This window comes from Pteropus vampyrus, unplaced genomic scaffold (genome assembly GCF_000151845.1).
Source record: "Pteropus vampyrus isolate Shadow unplaced genomic scaffold, Pvam_2.0 Scaffold87, whole genome shotgun sequence".
NCBI lineage: Eukaryota > Metazoa > Chordata > Mammalia > Chiroptera > Pteropodidae > Pteropus > Pteropus vampyrus.
In genome coordinates this window covers 6,685,838-6,711,233 of record NW_011888868.1, presented here as the reverse complement: position 1 = coordinate 6,711,233, position 25,396 = coordinate 6,685,838, and the positions used below count along the sequence as shown (strand labels likewise).

Below are 25,396 nucleotides of genomic sequence, written 5' to 3'. Positions count from 1 at the left end.
CGCTAGGCCCTTTCCCGAGCAGCATCCCGCGGCCCTGCGCTTCCGCTTCCGGTGTTCTGGATGGCCGTGCGGCTCCCTGCGATGGCGGCAGGCGGTAGCGACCTGCGGGCTGGCGACGTAGAGGAGGATGCCTCACAGCTCATCTTTCCCAAAGGTGGGGTCTGGGGCTGCCAGACGGTGCCGCCATTTTGCGTAGTCACCACAGGCCCGGCGTCGCACCGCGCCTCGTTTAAGGCCCGGCCGGCCCTCGGCGCCGCGGGAATCAGGGAGGAGGGCCTGCAGACCTGGGAGGGACCGGGCCGCTCCAGCTCCGTGCACGGAAAAGGGTGCTTGGCGCCCTCGCCGCACTGCCCTTGCGCGGCGCTGTCTCCCTGCTTCAGTAGTTTATTTTCTCTGAGAGACTGCGAAGTGCTGGAGAGATGGGTCAGAGATAAGCAAAGCGGCCACTAACGTGGTCAGTAAAATACTGATATAATAGAGAAAAGCGTCTAGCATGGACTGAACTCAGCTTCCATTTGTGTAGAAGTGGCTGGGCGTTTTAAAGGAATAGGGAGGGGTGGTGAGCGGGCCTTAGAAGGATGTGAACAATTACAAAAAGTGGTAATGTGGGTGGGTCCATTTGAAACCCATTTGGGTGTATCGCCTGTAGCTTATGGAAGTTAGGTTCCTAACCTCCCTCAACCCGCCCTCTGTTGACTGGAACGAACAGTAAAATGTTTTGGCAGCTTTCAGTTTTCACAGGCAGGCGCTTTGAAAGAGCTAGGGTCATCCTAGGATTGCAGTCTTAAGCTGTTAGAAATCATGTTGGTGTTTTATTCAAGCTTTTATGGGCCAAAGTTGAGGCCTAGTCGAGAAGGGAGCTCAGAGGAGCCTGGCTAGAGTTTGCTTAAGGAGAGAATCTTTGTCAGATGGCTTCAACTAAAGCACATTTTCTGTCAGGGAACTTCCTCTGTGCAGTGTGATGTCCTTTATTTGTAATTTATAAACTCAAAATAAGCAGAAAGTTTAAGATCTTAAAATACCGTATCTTAGAGGTACTGAAAAACAAAGTAAATAGAAACCTTAACGATACCCTCCTGATTTAAAAATTATATCCACAATAAAGAGTGAAACTTCACACCCTTGCATCCAGTGGAAACTACTGTAAACAGTTTAATGCCTATCCTTCCAAACTAATTTTCTGCTTATTCATATATACATATACATATACACATATACTTTTTCTTTGCAAAAATGGAATTATGCTATAGAAATCACACAGCTTTTAAAAATTCTGATGCTATATTGTATAGAAATGTGCTATTTTAAAGGACTAGATAGTACTTAATGGTCCTACCATAATATAGTTTATATATTGATAGACATACAGGTTGCTTCCAGTTTTTTATTTCCTAGACTCAAATGCAAATATTTCACTGGATAACTTCACAGAAGTTTTTGGCATAATGGAAATATACATTCGTTTCCTTTTTAAGGTGTAATAACTAAGAAGGAGATGGTTTTTTAATTTTATGATAAATTGAGTTCGTTTTTTGTATTTGGGTTTTGTCTAGGTACTACTTTTTATTTAGTTTTCTTTTTTTTTTTTTTACACTCCAAAAATACTTGTTTTGATAAAATCAGGCAACATCTGGTCTACATGAAAATTTGAGTCAGGTATAAGTAGATCTTAGATCCTATCAACTGATAGTGTGTCAGAGTTCTGAACATCTGTTATCTTTAACTTCTCAGCTAATGTAGGCATATAAAGTGTTATGTATTTTAGAATATATGTAGATCTATAGAAACAACAGTAAGTGCTTAAAAGATATGAAAAGCGTTCTCTGTAGAATGGAAAGTAAACAAACGTAATATTAATTGCAGGACTGAAAGAATGGAGACCACTGAAAGCTTTTGAGTACTTTTAGTGGTAATTTTCACAAGCATATTTGCTCACGTTGTCTTCATCTTGTGTTATAATTAATAGCAACTCTTGAAGAAATTAGTTACCTTTCTTTTCTAAAAAGGATTATATAATCCCAGTCACTCCCTTCCTCAACTAAAGAAATCCCCTAAATCATTTTGTACTAGAGAGAATAATGTACAGTATAAGAAAAGTACCTGAAATTGTCACTCATCATAAAACACCTACTAGTGGTTGCAGTTAAGAATCCTCAAGGAAATTCCTTGATAAAGTACTGGTCAAGGAATTGTTTTCCTTCTTACAGGAACAGGGATTAGTAAATTGTGGCAGTTTCTCTTAAAATACCTGCACAGAGGGAGAATAACCTGTAGATTCCCTAATCTATTTCCTTTTATTTTCTAAATAAATTATGTGTGTGTGTGTGTGAGAGAGAGAGAGAGAGATTACACTTAAAAAAGGTTGTGGTTAGCCATGAGGAGAGTTCTTGGGTCCCTCTTCTCCATAGTTATAAAAAAAAAAAAAGTGTTTGAAGTACCTCTTCCCTCCCCATCGATTGATTCTAAATCCTGGAAGTGCCTCCCCAGAGCTCTGTGATAGGTTGCAGGCACCACTCTCCTAGGTCCTCCAAGTCACAGTTTGGCTGCCCTGACTGTTCATTGGTTGAAAAGAGTGAGGGTGATGTGTAAATAGTACTTGGGCATTGCCCTCATTGGGGAATAGAGATGAGTGACTAGTCTCCTGGTGTCCTGAGTTCCATCTTATTATATTTCACAGGTAAATTTGTTTAGTACAGAATGGGAGGCATCTCTAACTTTTGGCAATTTTCTGGAAGCCTTAAAATCAACAAACTTGGAGGTGAACGTTATTAGTAACTCTTGTTTAGCCTCTTAATTTCCATTTTCTAAGGCTATATTAATGATGCAGCCTCAGAAGCTGAGACTGACCCACTGTTTAGCTGTTGATGCCTCCCCTGCCCCTATGTCACTTGTTGCTCTCACTTGATATTTGGGGTTATATGTCCTGATATTTAATGCTTTCTCCACTCTTTGCTCTGAGGCAGTAGTTTCTTTACCTGTACACTACTTTAGAGGTTTGGTTGGAATTAACTCTGAGGTTCATCTTGTTCAAACTGTGCTGACCTCAGGTAGAAAATAACTTTTGGTTGCCTATTATATTCAGTAACAGTGAGAACCTTTCAAATAAAAAGTTTCTTCCTACACACTCCCTACACACTCGCTACACACACACACACACACACACACACACACACACACTCGTAAAAGGAGAGTGAAGCTCTCGCCACCTGGCCTGAGAAATACAAGGCATTTCTCTGATGGAGGTGTCTGTGATTTCCCCAATAGTAAACACAAACGTAAATGCCAAATTGCAAGTAATTTTGTTTTTTTCTCACTATTGCCTCTCTTCATCAATGTGGAATTAAACATGAATTCATGTTTATGAATGGTTTCTGCTCTGAGGGAACTCACTGATAAGGGAAAGGCAGATTAAAACCAACTCTAATACTTAGTATAAAGTATTAGGAACATAGACTCCTATAGGACTATGAAGGAGATCTTGATTTTCCCAAGGAGATAATGGCATTTTTAACAATGTTATCCTAAAAGTATAGGGAAAGGCTGCCATATATTATGGAAAAGAGCCAAGGGTTTCTTTTTCTCTTTTAAACTTACTTTTTAAAAGTTGCTTATAAGTATTCTTTCTAGTCAAGAGGATTATTTTAAATGTATCAAGGGCAAGAGATTTGCATCATGGTAAATATTTGAATTAGGTTTAATCGATAAACTACCTTCGACTGTGAAATCTAGAGGGTAGGGGCTTCTAGATGCAAACCCAGTTCCTAGTACATAATAGGCAGTGACCTGGTGAATGAGTAAATAATAGATTTGTGCAGGTACAAAAATAGAACTTGGGGTACATTATTACTATGTGTTTCCAAACACTTGGCCCTCTCCAATATTAATAATTGTTAAAATTGAGAGTATATTCACAAATAATATATCCGATAAGGGGTTGATATGCAAAATATATAAGGAAAACATATAACTCAATAACAAGACAATAAACAAGCCTATCAAAAAATGAGTGGAAGACATGAAAAGACATTTCTCCAAAGAAGGTACACACAGATGGCCAACAGACATGAAAAGATGATCAACATCACTAATCAGGGAAATGCAAATCAAAATTACAATGAGTTATCACCTCACACCTATCAGAATGGCTATTATCAGTCAACAAATAACAGTTGTTGGCAAGGATGTTGAGAAAAGGAAACCCTTGTGCACTGTTGGTTGGAATGCAAATTGGTGCAGCCACGATGGAAAATAGTATGGAGGTTCCTCAAAAAACTAAAACGATCTCCCATACGACTCAGCAATTCCAATTCTGGGTATTTATCTGAAGAAAGCAAAAACATTAATTCGAAAAGACATGTGCACCCCTGTGTTCACTACAGCGTGATTTACAATAGCCAAGATCTGGAAGCAACCTAGGTGTCTATCAATAAATGAATAAAGATGTGGTGTGTGTGTATATGTGCATACACACAAGGGAATATTATGCAGCAATAAAGTGAAATCTTGCCATTTGCAATAACGTGGATAGATCTAGAGGGCATTATGCTACGTGAAATAAAGACAAATACCATTTGATTTCACTTATGTGTGGAATCTAATAAACAAATGAACAAACAAAAACAGACTCAGAAACAAAGACCAAAGAGATGGTTGCCAGAGGGAAGAGGGTTGGGGGGTTAAGTGAAAAGGATGAAGGGGAGTATAGTCAATATTACAGTAAGTTTGCACAGTGACCGATGACTATTAGAATTAGTGGATGATCACATTGTATAAAAATGTTGAATTCCTATATTGTATACCTGAAACTAATATAACTAATATTGTATACCAACTAGAAGTTTTTAAAAAGTCAAAAGAAATTGAGAGTATAGTATTAGTATTATGGAAGTAAAAGATTATTAGCTTATATGAGCGAGGGAAAAATAATTGTTATGTTCCATTTTGAAATGGAACATAATTAGGATAATGATGTGTCATTATTTAATAGCATGTCTACGTCAGGTTCTTTGATGTCAGAAACTCTAGCCCAAATGAACTAAATTTTAGAATCTCAAGAACTCTACTGTGACTTGTGATACACAAGTCTGGGTGAAGGTAAAGTGGGATATGAAGCCCCTAGATTTCTTCAGGGACAGAGACTTGCTGTTAGTCTCAAAGGCAAAAATCAACATTTAGCAGTTGACTTATGAAGGAATATTTTCATCTGACATTTATGCTTCTCATAAATAGAGTTTGAAACAGCTGAGACACTTCTAAATTCAGAAGTTCATATGCTTCTGGAGCATCGAAAGCAGCAGAATGAAAGTGCAGAGGATGAACAGGAACTTTCTGAGGTCTTCATGAAAACTTTAAACTACACAGCCCGTTTCAGTCGTTTCAAAAACAGAGAGACCATTGCAAGTGTGCGTAGGTGAGTGCTAAAAGAAAGTTTTTATTTATTCATATTATTGGACATCTTTGGGCAGAATGTTGTTTCCTCCCTGTCCCCCATATCTTCTATAGGATTATTGTATGTACAATAATTTTTTGGGTCAAAAATCTAAAAATTTAAAAGGCCAGTTTTCTTTCTAGTTGCCTTCTCTCATACCCCAAAACCCAGTTAGCTCCTTGCAAAGTAACTACTCTTAGCAGTTTATTGTTATCCCTTCACATCTTTTCTACTCATTCATTCACAAATATATTCATCCCTATAAAAAACACATAGCATTGTTTTGTAGATTTTTTAAAAATAAAGTGGGCTTATTTATTAATTATTCACCTGAAATGCCTTAGAGATCTTTATAAATTAATAAATACATTTCAAAGGAGACTGGGCAAAATGAAGTAGATGATAAAAGCTTCATTCTTCCAACCAAATGAAAGTTGAGATGGAAACACGGAGCAAACAGCAAGCAGGGTTGCCTTGGATCTAGATGAACAGAAGCCCTACAGCTATGGAGAGAAATAAGAAATCACCCTGCAACAATTGGAGGTAGGAGGGGGTAAAGATGCGAGGCTACAGGTTCCCGAGCAGCTGAATAGGACAGAGGCTATGGCAGCTACAGACTCTAGTTAAAGGGGCCTTGTCTGCGACAAAACTTTCCTGGTGACTGACTTGCTCTCTCTGAGTACCAGCACTGGGTTGGCTGCTTGGGCGACACCAAGGACTTACAGGGAGATGCTGAGTTGTCAGAGTGAGGGGCAGAGGCAAGACTTTCTCCCAGGCGGTATCCATTGTTCCCTGTTGAGCCCTCCCCGCTCCCAGTGTGCGAATGCAGCACCACCATTGCAGAGATGTCGTCAAACTGGATGACAGAAGTTGCTCTATCCAGAAGATTCCCTGAAACTCCACCTCTTCCAACTTGTGGTCCTACCCAATTCACATCCACTTGTTCCTCGGTGAGTCCTGTACCACTTGCTGAGCAGCTCTAAGACTCATGCTGGTGGCAGCTGACCTCGGTTTCTGGCGTGACTTCTTGAGGCAACTGTAAGCACAGTATCTGTGGATTGCATGCTGAATCTAACAGGTGGTCCCAGAGCGGCACAGCCTGGGGCTAAACTTGGCCTGCAGAAGAACCCCTCTCAGGATGGTGCTGTTGGACACTTAATACACAAAGCCATGCTAATAAGACCAGGAGACTTAGGAACTTTGCTGAGCACACAGAAACAGACACAGAAAGGCAGCCAAAATGGGAAGACAGAGAAGTAGAGACCATATAAAAGAACAGAACATAATAACATAGATCAAGGAAAAATGGAGTCATGAATCTCACAGATGCAGAGTTTAAAACACTGGTTATAAAGATGCTCAATGAAATTATGAGAAGTGTAGATGAACTCAGAACTTTAAAAAAGAGATTGAAAACATAAAAATGGAAATGGAAATTATAAAAGAGAACCAGTCAGAAATGAAGAATACATTATCAGAGATGAAGAGTATATTAGAAGGAGTCAACAGAATGGATGAAGAAGAGAATCAACCACCAATACAGAGGATGGGGAAATCAAGGACACCCAATCAGAATGTCAAGAAAAAAGAAGCCAAGACTATAATAATAATTTAAGGAGCCTGTGGGACAAAATTAAGTGTAACAACATCTGTGTCATAGGAGTACCTGAAGAGGGAGAACAAGAAGTTGAAAATACATTTAAAGAAATAATGATGGAAAACTTCCCTAACCTGGTGAAGGAAATAGACATACAACCCCAGGAAGTTCAGAGAGTCCCCCAAAAAATGAACCGAAAGAGGCCCACACCAAGACATATAATTAAAATGCCAAAGGTTAAATACAAAGAGAGAACCTTAAAAGCAGCAACAGAAAAGCAGTTACCTACAAAGGAGCATCCATAAGACTGCCAGCTAATTTCTCAAAAGAAAGTTTGCAGGACAGAAGTGCTTTGTCACAAAATATTCAAAGTGTTGAAAACTCGGGATCTACAACCAAGAATACTTTTTCCAGCAAACCTATCATTTAGAGTTAAAGAACAGATAAAGAGCTTCCCAGACAAAAATAAGCTCAATAACAACAACAAAAAACCGATCCAATAAAAAAAAAATGATCAGAGAACCTGAATAGACACTTCTCCCAAGAACACATACAAATAGCCAACAAACATGAAAAGATGCTCAACATCTGAAAACCACTTTGAGATACCATCTCACACCTGTTAGAATAGCTATAATGAACAGGTCAAGTAATAAATGTTGGAGAGGATGCAGAGAAAAAGGAACCCTCATACACTGCTGGCATGCAAATTGGCACAGCCATTATGGAAAACAATATGGAAGTTCCTCAAAAAATTAAGAATTGATGGACCATATGATCCAGCAATCCCTCTACTGGGTATTTACCCAAAGGACTTAAACTCATATCCTAAAAGATATTTGCACACCGATGTTCATAGCATTATTCACAGTGGCCAGGACATGGAACAACCGAAGTGTCCTACAATAGATGATTGGATAAAGAAGCAGTGATACATATATACAATGGAATATTACTCAGCCATAAGAAGAGATGAAATACTGCCATTTGTGACAACATGGATGGACCTTGAGATAATCATGCTAAGTGAAATAAGCCTGACAGAAAAAGTTGAAAATCACATGATATCACTTCTATGTGGAATATAAACCCATATGTAAACAAACATGACAAACAAACAGAGACTCATGGACATGGATAATAGACTAGTGGTTACCAGAAGGTAGTGGGGGAGGGATGAGGAGGAAGGTAGATGGGGTAAAAGGAGTCAAATAAGTGGTGCCAGAAAGAAATCTAACTATGGGAGGTGAATGCAAAATGCAATATATATTAGCCTTACTGTTAAGTTATATACCTGAAATATATGGGATTTCGTTAACCAATGTCACCATTAAAAATAAATGAATGGAGTTTTTCGGAAAACATGGCAGAGTGAGAGATGTCCTCAGATCTCTCCCCTTGAAACAACAATAAGTTGAACATCTAAAACTGAATAAAAAACACCCAAACTGCACACCAGCACGTCTGAGCGTGGGATCTGTGCATAAAAACTACCAAAGGTCAGAACCCCAGGTGTCGGGGGTAGACTGAGAGAAATAAAGAAGCTGCCTCCCACAGCTGCCAGAGCTCCCTGCAGGAGGAGGGGCTGGGGAAGAGGTGTGAAGACTTCCCTGAACAACCCTGCCTGGAAGTGCTGGGACTTCTTCGCAGACGGCAGCAGAGTCCAGTCATCAGGGCAGAAAGCAGAGAAACGGGACGGAGCTGCAGAGAAACAACAGTTGATTTTTATCGGCCACAGTTGCAAAACTGAGGTAGAGCCACAGCCCCCAGCTCCCAACCCAGAGGGCCCCTCCCCCCATTCCCTCCAAGACTAATCACCGCAGAGCCCCAGGGGAATCTAAGCAAATGCTACCAAAACTGATTGCTAACACTGACAGGAACTGAAACTGAGAGTAGCTAGTATGATTAAATTTCTAAAAGAAAATAAAAGAAAAAAAATTATTTAGGCTTTATATAAAGCAAGGATCCAAGAAGTTTAGACGCCACCTACTGGAAACAAGAAAAGCGCCTTCTTTGTAGCAGGCTAAAGAGAGACCTTTATGTAATATCTTTCTGGAAAAACAGCAGAATACACTTCCATTAATGCCCAGATGGAGATAGTCCATTAAACACCATGAACAACCAAGGTGACAAGGCATCTGAGAAAGAGAGAGAAAAATCTCCAGAAAATAGGCTTACAGATATAGCAATATGCAACTTAAATGACAAAGAATTCAGGATGGTACGTCTGAAAAAACTCAATGAGATCCTATGTGAGTCATATCAACAATTTCAGGAATTGAAAAAACAACTAGATGAGCAGAGCAAATAGATTGAAACCCTCAAGAATGGATCTTCAGGAGATAACACACTGCAAGAGCTGAAAAATGAAATAGCAAGCTTGGGAAATACAGTAGACCAAATGAAGGAAAAGATCAGTGATATCGAAGACAGAAATCTAGAAATGCATCAGAAGGAAGAAGAGAGAAACTGAAGAATGAAAAATAATGAAAGAGAAATACAAGAACTAGCTGATACCATCAGGAGAGGAAACATAAGAATAATAGGCATTATCAAAGGTGAGTGAAAGGAGCAGGGACTAGAAGCATTTTCAGACAAATAGTGGACAAGAATTTCCTAAATCTAAGGAATGAGCTGGAGCTTGGAATTCAAGAAGCAAAAAGAACACCCAATGATCTCAACCCAAAAGGCCTTTACTAAGACACATTGTATTAAAGTTATCAAAAATCAGTGACAAAGATAGAATTCTCAAGGCAGCCAGGGAGAAGAAAACAGTAACTTATAAAGGAAAACCCATTAGATTATCATTGGACTTCTCAGCGCAAAACTTACAAGTCAGAAAGGAATGGAATCAAATATTTAAACTATTAAGTGAAAGAAACTACCAGCCTAGAATAATTTATCCAGTTAAGCTCCCCTTTAGATACAAAAGAGAAATAAAGACGGTTACAGACATGCAAAAATTGAGGGAATTCTCCACTAAAGACTTGCACTACAGGAAATACTGAAGCTGACGGTCAGCTCACCTAAAACCAAATAACAACAACAAAAAAATACACGATTAGGAGTAAAGTGACTATCCAGGAAATAGAAGCAGAGGAGTGCAATCTTTACTAAGAATAGGGCATTACAAGCTTAAATAATAAGAGATCTGCTATAGCAATACTAATGAACATTCAGCATACATAAGAACAAATTGAAACAACAATGACAGAAAAGGGGAGGATTCAAAGATCCAAATTCGCAAAGGGGAATGGAGATAAGTCAAGTGCAGAAGAAAATGTACGACTATATATGTATATATAACTATCCTTTTCATATTCATAATGGTAACCACATACCAAAGATTCAGAGCTGAAGTATATAACATAAAACGAGAACTAGAGGCAAAACCCACAAAAGCCAACCAAAATAAAGAAAACAAAAACAAAAAGACAAAGAAGCAATGGCAACACCAAGCTACCAGAAAGCAAAAGAAAAATGACTATAAGACCTTACATTTTAATAATCACTCTCAATGTAAATGGACTGAACTCACCAATAAAAAGGCACAGAGTTACAGAATGGATCAGAAAACAAAACCCAACCAAGCGCTGCCTCCAGGAGACACATCTCAATTCCGAAGACAATATATAGACTCAAAGTGAAAGGATGGAAAATGATTTTTCAAGCAAATGGCATTCAGAGAAAAGCAGGAGTAATGGTATTAATGTCAGATGAAATAGACTTCAAAATAAAAAAGGTAAAGATACTGAGGGACACTTCATAACGATAAAGGGAATCATGCACCAGCAATACATAACACTTATTAATATCTATGCTCCCAAATGGGGAGCCCTAAAATATGTAAAGCAATTACTAACAGAACTAAAGGGAAAACAGACTGAAACACTTAATTACCTGACTGTCAGATATGGACAGATCATCCAAACTGAAAATCAATAAGAAAATAACATCCCTGATGACACATTAGACCAACTGGATGTATTGACATATGCAAAGCCTTCCATTCCAAAACAGCTGCTTATACATTCTTCTCTAGTGCACATGGAACATTTTCAAGAATCAGCCATGTACTGGGACACAGATAGAGGCTCAACAAATATAAGAGGGTTGAAATCATACTAACCATATTCTCTGATCATAATGCTTTGAAACTAGAGATCAACTGCAAAAGGAAATCAGGAAGAACCACAAATACACGGAGATTAAATAACATGCTACTGAAGAATAATTGGGTCAGGGAAGAAATGAAAAGAGAGATCAAGAGATACATAGAAACGAATGATAACGATAATACAACATATCAAAACTTTTGGGACACGGCAAAAGCAGTCATAAGAGGAAAGTTCATATCATTACGGGGCTATCTCCAAAAACAAGAATGAGCCCAAATAAATAACCTAACGCTTCATCCAAAAAAGAAAACTAGAAAAGGAAGAACAAATGAGGCCCAAAGTCAGCAAACGGAAAGAAATAATCAAAATTAGAGCAGAAATAAATGAAATTGAAAACAAACAAACAAAAGAAAAAATAAATACAAAAAAGAGCTGGTTCTTTGAGAAGGTTAATAAAATTGACAAATCCCTAGCTAGACACACTAAAGAAAAAAGAGAAAGGACACAGACAAACAAAATGAGGGATGAAAGAGGGGAAATTATGACTGACATCGCAGAAATACAAAAGGATCATACAAGAATACTATGAAAAAGTATACAATAACAAACTTACTAACCTAGAAGAAGTGGATTAGTACTTAGAAAAATACAACCTTCATAGACAGAATCAAGAAGATCTGGGAAATGTAAATACACTGATCAGCAGTATGGAAATCGAAACAATCATCAAAAACCTACCAAAAAGTAAAACTCCAGGACCAGATGGCTTCACCAGTGAATTCTACCAAACATTCAAAAAAAGGTTTAATTCCTGTTCTCCTCAAATTCTTCCAAAAAATCAAAGAGGAGTCAATACTTCCCAACTCATTTTATGAAGCCAATATTAATCTGATGCCCAAACCTGGTAAAGATAACACAAAAAATAGAAAACTACATACAGACCAGTATCTCTCATTCTAAATAAGATACTAGCAAACCAATTACACCAACGTATTAAAAAGATTGTACACCACGATCAAGTGGACTTCATCGCAGGGTCACAGGGATAGTTCAACATACGCAAATCAATTAATGTGATACACCACATAAACAAATTAAAAAATAAGAATCGTGATCATATCAATAGATGCAGAAAAAGCCTTCAACAAGATATAGCACCCATTGATAATAAAAAACACTTAATAAAATCAGCATAGAAGGAAAGTACTTTAACATAGTAAAGGCTATCAATGACAAACCCTCAGCCAACATTATACTTAATGGTGAAAAACTAAAATCCTTCCCTCTAACAGCAGGAACAAGGCAAGGCTGTCCACTATCGCCACTCTTATTCAATATACCAGTGGAGGTCCTAGCAAGTGCAATCAGACAAGAGAAAGATATAAAAGGCATCCAAATAGGAAACGAAGAAGTCGTACTGTCACTATTTGCAGATGACATGATTCTCTATATAGAAAACTCTAAAAACTCCACAAGAACACTGCTAGAAACAATAAGCAAATACAGTAAAGTTTCTGGATACAAAATCAACGTTCAAAAATCCATAGCGTCCCTACACTCTAACAATGAAGTGTCAAAATAAGAAGTGGAAAAAATAATTCCTTTTGCAATTGCCGCAAAAAGAATCAAATACCTAGGAATAAATCTAATGAAACGTGAAGGACCTATATAATGAAAACTAGACCCTATTAAAAGAAATCGAAGAAGATACAAAGAATGGATCAGAAGAATCAACATAGTTAAAATGACCATATTACCTAAAGCATTATAGATATTTAATGCAATCCCCATCAAAATCCCATTGGCATTTTTAAAGAAATAGAACAAAAAAATCGTCAGATTTGTATGGAAGCACCAAAGACCTTGAAGTGCCAAAGCCATCCTGAGAAAAAAGAATGAGGCTGGAGGCATCTCTCTGCCTGACTTCAAATTATACTACAAAGCAGCAGTAATCAAAATGGCATGGTATTGGCAGCAAAACAGACACATGGACCAGTGGAACAGAATCAAAAGACCAGAAGTAAACTCATATTTATATGGGCAAGTAATTTTCAACAAAAAAGCCAAAACATTCAGTGGAGAAAGGAAAACCTCTTCAATAAATGGTGCTGGGAAAACAGGAAGGCCACCTGCAAAAGAATGAAACTAGACTGTTGTCTATCACCACACACCAAAATTAACTGAAAATGGATTAAAGACCTGAATATAAGACCAGAATCAATAAAATGTGTAGAAGAAAACATAGGAATGAAACTCAAGAACCTTGGACTTAAAGGGGATTTTATGAATTTGACCTCAAAGGCAAGGGAAGTAAACACAAAAATAAATGAATGGGACTACATCAAACTAAAAAGCTTCTGCACAGCAAAAGAAACTGTCGCAAGGTAAAGAGACAGCCATCCGAATGGGAATATATATTTGCAAGCAATGTGTCAGATAAGGGCCTAATATTGAAAATATACAAAGAACTCATATGACTCAATAACAACAAAAAAAACAAATGATCCAATAAAAAATGGGCAGAGGATCTGCACAGACACTTCTTCCTAGAGGACATACAGATGTCCAACAAATATATAAAAAGATGCTCAACCTTGCTAGCTATTAGGGAAATGCAAATCAAAACCACAATGAGATACCATCTCATACCTGTTGGAATAGCTATAATCAACAGGACATGTAATAACAAATCTTGTAGATGATGCGGAGAAAAAGTAACCCTCATACACTACTGGTGGGACCACAAATTTGTACAGCCACTATGGAAAACAGTATGGAGGTTCCTCAAAAAACTAAGAATTGAGCTACCATATGATCCAGCAATCTCTCTACTGGGTATTTACCCCAAGGACTTAAACACATATCCGAAAAGTGATTTGCACACCAATGTTTAAAGCAGCATTGTTCACAGTGGCCAGAAAGCAACCAAAGTGTCCTAAGGTAGATGATTGGCTAAAGAAGCTGTGATACATATATACAATGGAATATTACTCAGCCATAAGAAGAGATGAAATACTGCCATTTGCAACAATGTGGACAGACCTCAAGATAATCATGCTAAGTAAAATAAGCCAGACAGAAAATGTTGAAACTACATGCTATCACTTATATGTGGGATATAAACCTAAAAGCACCAAATGAACAGGACAAACAAAGAGAGACTCAGGGACATGGAGAATGGACTAGTGGTTACCAGAGAGTAGAGGGTGGGGGAGGAGGTGAGCAGTAGATGGGGTAAAGGGAGTCAAATATAGGAGGTAAGGGTAGTGTGGAGTGGATAAAGGGGATCAAACATATGGTAGCTGAAGGAAATTGGACTTTAGGTGGTAATTACACAATAGAATATATAGATGTCAAATTATAATGTACAATTGAGAATTATGTAATTATTAACCAATGATACCCCAGTAAACTTAATTTAAAAAAACCTTTTTTTAAATAAAGAAGTCCCTCCATTTCCTGTAAAAAAAAATGATAATTAAAATCAATGAATGAATGAATAAAGAATGGAAATAACTAATCTATCAACAAGTACCTCAAATGGAAAAGAATTAAGTGCTCTAACCAAAAGATAGGGAGGCTGAATGGATAAGAAAACAAGACCCCTACATATGCTTACAATAGACTCACTTCAGATTAAAAGACACACACAGACTACAAGGAAGGGGATGGAAAAAGATACTGCCTTGATGGGCCTAGAGGGTGTTGCACTGAATGAAATGGGTTGGATAGAGAAAGACAAATACCGCATGATTTCACATGTGGAATTTAAATAATAACAAAAATGGAAGCAGACTTATAGATACAGAGAATATTTCGAGGGCTACTAGACAAAAGGGAGGGTTAGGGGTATGGTGGAAAAGGGCAAAAGGATTAAGAAGTACAAATGGATAGATACAAAATAGTCATAGAGATAGAAAGTGTGGTATAAGAAAAATAGTCAACAGTGTTGTAAAAAATATGTAAGGGGAAAGGGGTACTAGATTTAGTGGAGTGATCACTTTGTGAGTTGTGTGATCTCTGATCACTATGCTGTACAACTGAAACTAATATATTGTATGCCAACTATAATTGAAAAAAACCTCATTGAATTGTACAATGTAAATATGAACGGCATATATCGAACATTTATTCTGGATCTTTATTTTACCTTTCAAAATCAAAAGGTGACTAGCTTTTAGCATTTTTTTCTAAGACTGCTTCTCAAACTGGGTTGGATGTAACCTGGGAAACCGTGACATGCTGGGGCATAGAGGAGGCCACAGCAAAAACAGCACATCTTCCTGAGTATTAATTTTACTTGATGGTAGGTGATTTAAAACTTTTCATCATTAAAGCAAATAGATACCAGCATATTATGGAATAAAACAAAAAATATATATGAATTCTTGAATTAAATTATGAGACTTAAAACCTTGCAGTTGCAGAAAGTCATTTGAGCCTATGCCCCCAAGTCATCTAGGGATACTTGTTTGCTCTACTTTGGTGAAAATGTTTGAGAAATACTGTCCTAAGGAAAAGCAGATGTTCTTCAGAGAACTATTTATTACAGCCAAAGGTAAAAAAGCAACCTGAACATTCAACAATAATTAAATACATTGCAGTGAATCCATTTGATAAACTACTATAGTGTCATTAAAATCTGTGATAGAAAATAAAACTGAAAGATGTTCACAAATGTTAAGTATGAAGAAAATGAAGATGATAAAACTATATTTGAGTATAGTGTCTGTTCTGACAAGTTTGTATGTATGCACGGAGAAAATAATGGAAGGAACTATGCAGAGCTTCCATACAAAACTAAACTATTGGACTTAAAAGATGACTTGAATAAATGAAGGTACAATTATACATTCATGAATGAAAGGTCTTTATATTGTAAAAATGTCGGTTTGCCCCAAATTAATGTATACATTTATTGCCATTCTAAATCTTCAAGGGAATGGGGAGCTGAATGAAATTATCTTAAATTTGTAAGAATTGTCAGAAAGAAAATTTTAAAAGAAAAATGAGGAATTTGCCCTACAAGATGTTAAAATATATTAAAAAGTGACAGTAATTAACAGTAATTAAAATAGTAACACTTTGGCATGAGAATAGACAGTCGATCATTGGAGCAGAATAGATAATTCAGGAACAGATTCAAATACAAATTTATATAATTTTATTTGAGTCATATATAGTAAAGCTGACACTGTAAGTTAGTAGGGAAATATTTTAAAACAAAATTGGAACTCTATATGTTATACCAAAATAAATTCCTAAGAAATTAAGGATTCGAATATAAACTATGATGTATAAAAGTGCTGTGATAACATGAGTGAATATGTATATTATCTTGACCATGGTTAGCAAGACTTTAAATGTGGGGAAACTTGGTTGACTCTACTTGAATGTAAGCTTTGTAAAGGCAGGGACTTAGCCATATTCATCACTGTGTCAGTCTCATTGTAAGCACTAAATAATTAGTTGAATAAGTAAATGAATTTGTATAAATATCTTTAAACTTTCCTATATCAAATAAAATGCCATATGTAAAATGTAAATATGAATAAACTGGGAAAGGATTAATATCCTTAGATAACACCCAGTTTATAAAAATGGACTTAGTCTCTAATGGCTTGATTTGTATCAGAAATTCAAATGGCTATTTAATTTATGTGAAATAATATTCATCTTCAAGGAAGTCAAAGAAACAGTAAAATAACTAAGCAGATTTAAAAAGATTAAAAAGAATGGGAAACTTTAGTGTAACAAATAGGGGAGATGGGCACTGTCATTTATTGCTGGTGGAACTATATATTGCTAAAGCCATTTTTTAATTATTTTTAAAATTGTTTATTAGATACCATTTTCCTTTTAATTTAAAACTTACTTAGTATGAATAGTTACCTTACTTTTAAATTTCATTTGCACCAAATTCAAAAATATGCAATTTGATTTGATTTATTATTACTGGGTAAAATTTTCCTTAATAATAGAGGAAACTGGGCTGGATTCCCCCAAATGTACACTGGTTATTGGGAAAAGCTGCTGAGCTGAAGTGTGTCTGCATGGAATCTGACATTGGATAGATATGTATGGTGGCCAAAACTAATCCACCCAAAAATATCTTCCATCTAAACCCTACATTGATTCTTCATGTTCTAGTAGTAACAAAAAAGTGCTAGTGCTCAAAATATAAAAATAATGAACTTCTTTCAAACACCAAAGTGAAAATTTAGCAGGACCTTTTTAAGTTAATGGCAAATAACATTGTTATATTTCTTAATTAAAACGTCTCTTTTATTTGTCTTTTATTTCTTTGGCCTCAATGTTACTTATGGCAAAAAAATGTAATTTTATAAAAATTGTATAAATATAACTTGTGGAAATTATATGCTTGGCTTAAATTTTATGATTGCTTTAAAATACTCCCAAATAAAACATTCACAGATTTCCTTGGAAATCATAGATAACAGAATGACCTCTTAATTTTACATCTTGTTTAAAGACACTTTGAACAAGTACTTTATTAGTGCTACTCCAAGTAACTGAATTACTATAATTAGTTTTCCATTGATCTACCTAGCAATCTTGCTGAATTTATAGTTTCCATAGTTGTGTGTATATGTGCTTATGTATGTGTTGGGGGGAGGTTTATAAATCCACTTACAGTTTTCTACATAAAAGATCATGTCATTTGTGAATAAAGGCAACTTCTTCCTTCTCAGTCTGGATGCATTTTATTTCTTTTTTGGTAAAGACATTTTAGGGCATGTCTCAAAAGCCTTTCCGACAGTCATGTCTTTTGGGTAATTCTGCTTCCAGGAATTTATTTTTAGAACACAGTTATGGATCAAGTGGACAGAGAAGTATGAATTCATAATGTTGTTCAAAAAGCATTATTTAAAATGGCAAATAATTGGAAACCCTGAAATGTTTAGCAGCAGGAAATTTGATATATAAATTATGGCACAAACTTTCAGTGGAACGCGCTGTTCAAGATAGGGTTATGTGTGTACTAACATGTAAAACAGCTACTGTATTGTGGAATGAAAAAAAGCCAGTTACAGAATAATATTTGTTATGATTCTTGTTGTTTTAAAAATGTTAATATAAAGAGAGGAGAGAAGGGGATCTCCATGAAAATGTTAATACTGGTTATTTCTGGATAGGATTTCAGGTCATTGTCACCTTATTGATATGTTTTGATATTGTTTCTAAATGAGCATGTGTTTATTTTATAAGAGTCCCTCCACATACATATATTACATTATGAACCTCTTCCCATGTAACTAGGTTTGCTTTCTTTTCTTTACAAAATGAAAATAGCTTTATTGAGTGACAAAGAGGTACAAAGCAGAATGGGTAAGTTTATATTCTAAAACATAGAAAAATGTTTGGAATGGTATACTAAGATGGTAATGTTGATTTTGTTTAGGTGGTAATATGGGTAGCTTTTTTTCTGTATTTTCTAAATTTTGTACATTAACTACTGTGCTTATAATAGGGTGATAAACAGAGTGTTTCGTTTCAGAACAGATAATTAAGATCCTCTCTGAAACCACATTTACCATAAATGAGCTCTATTTTAAGAGGCAAAGTAATGAAAATCCAAGGTATGATTTGTATTAATAGTGTTCTTTTATGCAGCTTGAACTAGAAGTACATCTAAAATAAGATGCAGTTTATACATATATTTGTATAAAGTAAGGTATGCTTGTATTTATTTATCGATTGATAAATTTAAAAGAATTTCCTCCACGTCAAATACCCAATATATTGGAACATCTAACGTCCTGTGTTTGACATAAAATTAATAGCAAAGGAAGCAAGAAAGAGTGGTAGGAAGAGCAAAGAGCAACAAAATAAATTCCTAGGGGAAACGTTGTATAGTCCTTGAGGCATATGGTGATTTTTCAAAAGTTACATTAAGGGTTCTGTGCCTGAATGTGCTCTCTTCACTTACTTTGTCTCTGCCTGATTTTGTTGTAACTTCCCATTTCCCAGCTGATTTGAAAGTGAGATTTTGCAGCCATCCTAACTATAATAGAAAGATTGTAAGTGCTTTACTTTTTCTCTTCATTGCTATATTTAATCCCCTTTTTCTAGTCACTTTTTGAATTATTTGTTTTGTTTTGATTTCTTCCATACAATCAGCTTGTTGCTTCAGAAGAAGCTTCATAAATTCGAGTTGGCCTGTTTGGCCAACCTTTGCCCAGAGACTGCTGAGGAATCCAAGGCTCTGATCCCAAGGTTAGTTACCAGTTATGTTAAGTTCTGTATGTATTGGATATATTCCTACAAGTAGAATTACTGTGTCTAAAAGATGTACGCATTTGAAATCTGCGTAGATAGCAACATTGAATGAGAGTGCCTTTTTTGACAGTGTGAAATGAAGGTTCAATAGCACAGCAACTGTTAGCAAAAATGGGGAGCAGCAGAAATTCTTATATATTGATGGTAGGGGTGCAAATTAATATAGTCACTTTGGAGAGCAATTTGGCTATGTCTAGTAAAGTTAAAAATGACTATACCTCGTGACCTAAAAATCCGTTCTGGATACATGTCCTAAGAGCCACTCATAATTTAAAAGGCAACATGTATTTCAGTGTTCATTGCTGCCTTGTTAGTGATAACAGAAACTGACAACAGTTTGTCAGTCAGCAGAGACTGAATAAATCATTATATGATCATATGGTGTTTATTATATAGCAGTGAAAAAATTAATGGACTAAAACAACATGGAGTAATGTTAATAAATACTGAAGTGAATTTTGAGCAAAAAAATTGCAGAAAGATACATACCACAGTGTGATGTCATTTTTTACATTGCTCCATATTGCTTTTAGATACCTATACATACAGTAAGCATAAAAATGATAAATACCCAATTTCAGATTATGGTTACTTCTGGGGAAGGGAGGGGAAGTGATTGGGATGAGGGTATATGCACAGAGGCATTAATTTGTTCTTGTTATGTTTATTAAAGAAATCTAAATCAAGTAGTGATAACTGTTAGGGTTAACTTATTTTCTATACCTTTTATATGTTTAAAATACTTCATAATGTTTTTAAAAGGAAGGTCAGGAAAATGCAGTTGAAAGGTAAGAGTGTCATTGTTTAGGAGTAAATGGAGAGATGGGCAAGTGGTGTTCAAATATCAGCATATATTAAAGAAAAGTGTAGGGAACATTGTCAGTCGCTAAAACACATTTCTTTTGGTTTTCTTTTCATAGCCTGGAGGGACGGTTTGAAGATGAGGAGTTACAGCAGATTCTTGATGATATCCAGACCAAGCGCAGCTTTCAATATTAATCTCCTAACATTACTCTGCTGCTAAGAGAACCGCATCTCCAGCAGAGCACTACTGTTCCCCAGGATCTGGGGCTGACTTGAACAGAAATTCTGTTGCAGAAGACAGTTGGTCTTTTGGATACAACAGCCTAGCTTGGTCTTGGTTTAGGTTACTGTTTCAAACTTAACTGTTGGACCATGATGACCCTGTAATTTTGGAGAGGGCTCATAGGGGCCGCCTGTTGCTTCCTGAGCTTGCCTTTAGAAGAGTGAGGTGGGTTGATGTCCATGTAAGCTACGCCGTTGACTACCTCATACTATGGTTCAAAAATACTTTAACAGCTAAACATTCTAGCTTTGATTTTTCTGAAAGGAAGTATGCCTGTTTTTTTCACAATTTGAGGATTTTTCTTTGGAGTACTTATTGGCTGCAAATGAATTCATGATCCAAGGAAAAGTTTGAGGAAAGAACAAAGTTGGCTTTAAAGGTCAAGATAGTTTTATATCAGCTGCTGACTAAGGCAAAAATAAAATATTCTTGTCTTTATAAATTCTTTCAGTTTCTCATATGACATGGTTTCTCAGTCACCAATATTCTTGATCAGTATTTAAAGGAGATGATAATTATTCCTCAGTTTTAAAAATTAAAGGAAATAATCTTTTCATCCTTGGGCAACTTCACTTTAAGACTCATCAGTGTTCTCAGTTGAGAAATGTGAATGATAATAGTATCTATTCCATAGGTATTTTGAGAAAATCTTATGAGAAAATGATTAAAAACAGCCTATTGGTGTCTGGCATACATTATGTCCCAATAAATGTTAGATATTATTATTAGGCTCAGTAGATGAGCAAGTATACATAGGTGATAAATCAGCTTGCTTCATAGAAATTAGTGCAAGAATTTGGTAGCATATCAACTGATATTGGTATGAGACAGAACAAAAATTGCTTACTCCTTAAGTCTGCAGAATTCTTTTAAGAAAAGTAGTTACATGTGCAGGTTGGCACCAAGCAGTAGAATAGAATAGACGTGGAAGACAGACCTGAGTTATAATCCAGGTGTGTGTGCTATCTTGCAAGAGCAGTGCAGTGCCACCATCTTCACTGGTGTGCCCACCTGTACATGCCAGGAGTCTGAGCTATATGAGAGTGTGGAAGTATGTAAAGAACCTGGCATACAATTAGGCACAAATAAATGGTAGTAAGATGATTAGAAGCAGATTTTTTAAAATAACTCATACTAGGGAATTACTTGTAAAAGCAACCTCATGCTCTGTTCTGGATTCAAAGCCTAGTGAACACATTCTGCTGGATAGCAGCTCACTGTTTAATCATCAGGAGACCCTGCAAAATCTTTAATCATCTGTGAAATATTGTTTGGCTCATTTCACTTTGCATGGCACTTAATAGGTACTTATTAGTAAATGAATTAAAACACATTTTCAGAAGGGTCAATGTGGAGCTGCAAGGAAAGCAAGAATACCTGAAATAATAAAATTGGAGGAGAGGGTTGAGGTGGTAGAGAAACAGCTCAGAAGACACCAAGGAATTTGGAAAAGACAAGGCAAAGCTGTCCAACAGAACTTTCTGCAAGGAAGAAATAATCTATATCTGGACTGTCCAATATGGTAGCTGCTAGCCACATGTAGGTATCGAGCACTTGAGGCTAGTATGACAGAGGAACTAAATTTAAAATTTTATTTTTAATTAGATATACCTAGTAACTACTATATTGGACAGCACATCTATTAGTTCCCAAGACAAATGTCCTGCAGACCATTGAAATCTAAAAGGATTTCAGCAAGATTAACAACATTCACAAAAGCAGCAGTAATAATAGGGGACCATTAATCCAAATTTGGTCCCCAAATTTCTGAAGTCTGAAGTATATCATTTTCTATACATCATTGAGTCTAATTTTTCTAATATAAGTTCTATTTTTAAAAATGTGCCTCTTCTCTGCTGATGCTCATAGACAAAATTATGAAACCTGTTTTAAGAAAACATCTGGAAATAGCAAAAAGATAAATACTTCATCTTTTGATAAGAACCTTGCTTAATTTTGCCTTTTCTGTAGGCTGGTAACTTTTATGTTGAATGTAAAAACCCCAAGATTTATCATCTTTTAAGGCTTCAGTATTCATATTTTGTAATTCTAATAAATGTGGTCCAGGCACAGGATATTACCAGATTAATGGACTGATGTCCTTTTAAATTCAGACTAGCCTCTATCTCCTGAGCCATATCAACACCAGCCTGTGGCCACACATCCTAAATATATTGTCTTTGTTAATAGAGAACTTAATAGTTCTCCATCTTCAAAGCAACCGAAGTTGGGAGATATTTGGAAAACAATATTTTCTAAATAGTGATGGAAGAAATAAAAAAAGATGGAAAGACTCTATTATGTAAAAATTAACTGTAGAATCACTAAAAGCAATCAACAGCCTGATAGAATTTATAGCAGAGAGCACAGGCAATAGGTGTAAATGTTTATTATATAAAGAACTTTCAAAAATATTAAGACCCCAATTTAAAAACTGTCAAAGGATACTGACATAAATTACATCCGGTTTCCAAGTTAATGGGTAAAAGTTGACCATAGTTTTCAAAGATTTCAAGTGAGGTGATATTTTTCTTATAAAAATTGTACAAAAAATGAGCGTGTTGCCATTTAATGAGCAATTTCTTTGTGTCAGGTGCTGTTCTGTACACATGAGGATACAGAAACAAGTCAGGATGTGAGCTGTCAAGAGTCCACCTTTCACTGAGAGGACAGCCCTTCAAGTTCCTGGCTTTATTTAGGGGCTAAGCCTCAGTGGGGCAAATAAAACATACTTCTTGTTTACCATGTTAACTGTTTCTTTTTCCAGTCTTCCACTGGAGTTGAGCAAGTATTGCCTTTGTCTTCCTTGTACTTTTTTAGAAGTGATACCTTCTATATGTCTTTAGAAGTTACCCTTAAATTTGAACACTCAATTGTCTCAATGAAGTCTTACCCTCTTAGGTAATACAAAGGACCATGGGATGCTTTAATTTTAATCAAATGTCATTCCCCCAAATCTCCCCGCCTTTCTTGCTATTTTTATCCAGGACTTTAGTTCAATTACCCTCAACAAACACATATACACGTTAGTTGTTTTATAGTCAATGCATAGATTTACCCACATTTTTACCAACTTATTTGCTCAGTGTTGCTGTCTGCACCCCTCCTTCCTCCTGGATTCAGTTTTCTTTTTCACAAAGATCTTCCTTTGGTAGTTTTTTTAATCGGGTGTAAAGGGAAACATTCTTAGCCTTTCTTTGGCCAAATATGTGTTTCACCCTCATTTTGAATAGTAATTGCAGAATTCCATATTCTACATAGGTGTTAACTTCCTAGAGTACTTTGAAAATACTATTATTCCATTGCCTTGTGACCTTTATTATTGCTGGTAAGAATTCTGACAGTCTTAATCCTGTTCCTTTGTAAATAATCTGTTGTTTCTAATTGTTTTTGTGATTTTCTTGTTTTTTGTGTTTTACAATTTCACTACAAGGTGGTGAGTGATGGATTCATTTTTATTTGGGGGGAAATTTGTGCTACTTCTGTATGTGAATTCATGTCTATGATTTGGGACAGTTCTTAGTCATTGTCACTTTACTGCCGTTTCTTTGCCATTGTTGCTCTTCTTTATTGACTTTCATTAGATCTATAATTGACTTTCTTATTCTCTCTATATCTTCAGCTTCTCATATTTTTCATCTCTTTATCTCTCAATGCTATATTTCGAATGAGTTTCTCAAATCTGTTTAATCACTAATTTCCTCTTCAGCTATGCCCAATCTGCTTTTTAATGTGTCCAGAGTTTTTTCACAGCTTTATTGGGATATAATTTACATACCAAAAGTTCACTCATTTAAAGTGTACAAATTAATGGTCTTTAGTGTGTTTGCTAAATACACCATCACAACAATTTAAGTTTAGAATGTTTCATCACTCCAAAAGGAAACCTCACACCTGTTAACAGTCACTTCCCATCCCGTTTCCCTTGTTTCCATACCCCAGCCCTATCCAGTGAGTACTCCCGACCAATAACTACAGTTTTCTATTTCATGATTTTCAATTCAGTGTTTTCCAAATTAACCTTTTTTTTTTTCCAGTATCATCATGGTTTCTTTTATAATTTTAAATATTTTTTATATTCTTTTTCATACTGGTTATCTCAACTTTTTGGTGTATGTTCTTCATTGGCTTTGTAATTATTTTGATCTTTCACAGAAATTGCTTTTACTGTGGAAATGTGCCTGCATTGTAGAATTATTTCTACAGAGAGGTTTGCATTTCTCCCAAATCTGTAGTGTCAATGGCCTGGGCCTATTTCTTATTATAATTGGTCAGCTTAGGGATTCCTACACTATATGAGCAGTGTGAATTTTAATGCAAACCCACGCATGGCACAGGTTTCAGATTTGATTTCTCAGAGGAGGTTTTTTTTTTTTTTTTAACTCAGAGCCATGGATAGTGACAAGCGTCCTTGTCTTCCTGGGCCTGTGAGCAGAGCCCACCTTTCACTGAGGGGACAGCCCTTCAAGTTCCTGGCTTTACTTAGGGGCTAATCACTAATTTCCTGTGTTCTCAGCTCTTGAACCCAACCTGGAGGATAAATCAAAATGCTTGCCAGACAGACCTGATATTACTACCTCTCGGACTCTAATCAAGGTTGCTGTGGCATCACTTTGAACTTGACCACTGTGGCTTTCAGTTCTCAATCTGTTTCTTGCCCCTGGAAGAAACAAATTTCCCTTGGTCTCCTGAAAGTTCAATTATACATTAGCTCTTTTTTGTTTTGGTGGTAGTGGGGTTCCCCTCCAGGCACATTGTCCAGGTTCTTGATGTCTCAAACAAAGAATTGAGCAAGACACTGAAATACAGCAGAAAAGAAAAGCTTTATTAGAAGCGATAGTACACTTGTAGATGTGGAAGCTGTC

At 36.2% G+C, this 25,396-nt stretch overlaps 1 protein-coding gene across 3 annotated transcripts; it reads left to right on the top strand.

The window, feature by feature from the left end:
• Positions 1-16: 16 nt before the first annotated feature.
• POLR2D (RNA polymerase II subunit D) lies at positions 17-24,381 on the top strand. 3 transcript variants are annotated; one of them, XR_896064.2, is made up of 5 exons: positions 17-154; positions 5,230-5,410; positions 19,286-19,381; positions 20,365-20,696; positions 23,125-24,381. XR_896064.2 is itself a non-coding variant. In XM_011363666.2 (4 exons), exons 1-4 carry the CDS (start codon positions 61-63, stop codon positions 20,441-20,443), a joined length of 450 nt encoding a protein of 149 aa, XP_011361968.1. In that variant the 5' UTR covers positions 17-60; the 3' UTR covers positions 20,444-23,282. The 3 variants fall into 3 exon arrangements, 1 of the variants encoding a protein (XP_011361968.1); XR_896062.2 differs by having other exon boundaries at positions 22,401-24,381; XM_011363666.2 differs by having other exon boundaries at positions 20,365-23,282.
• The last annotated feature ends 1,015 nt before the right edge of the window (positions 24,382-25,396 follow it).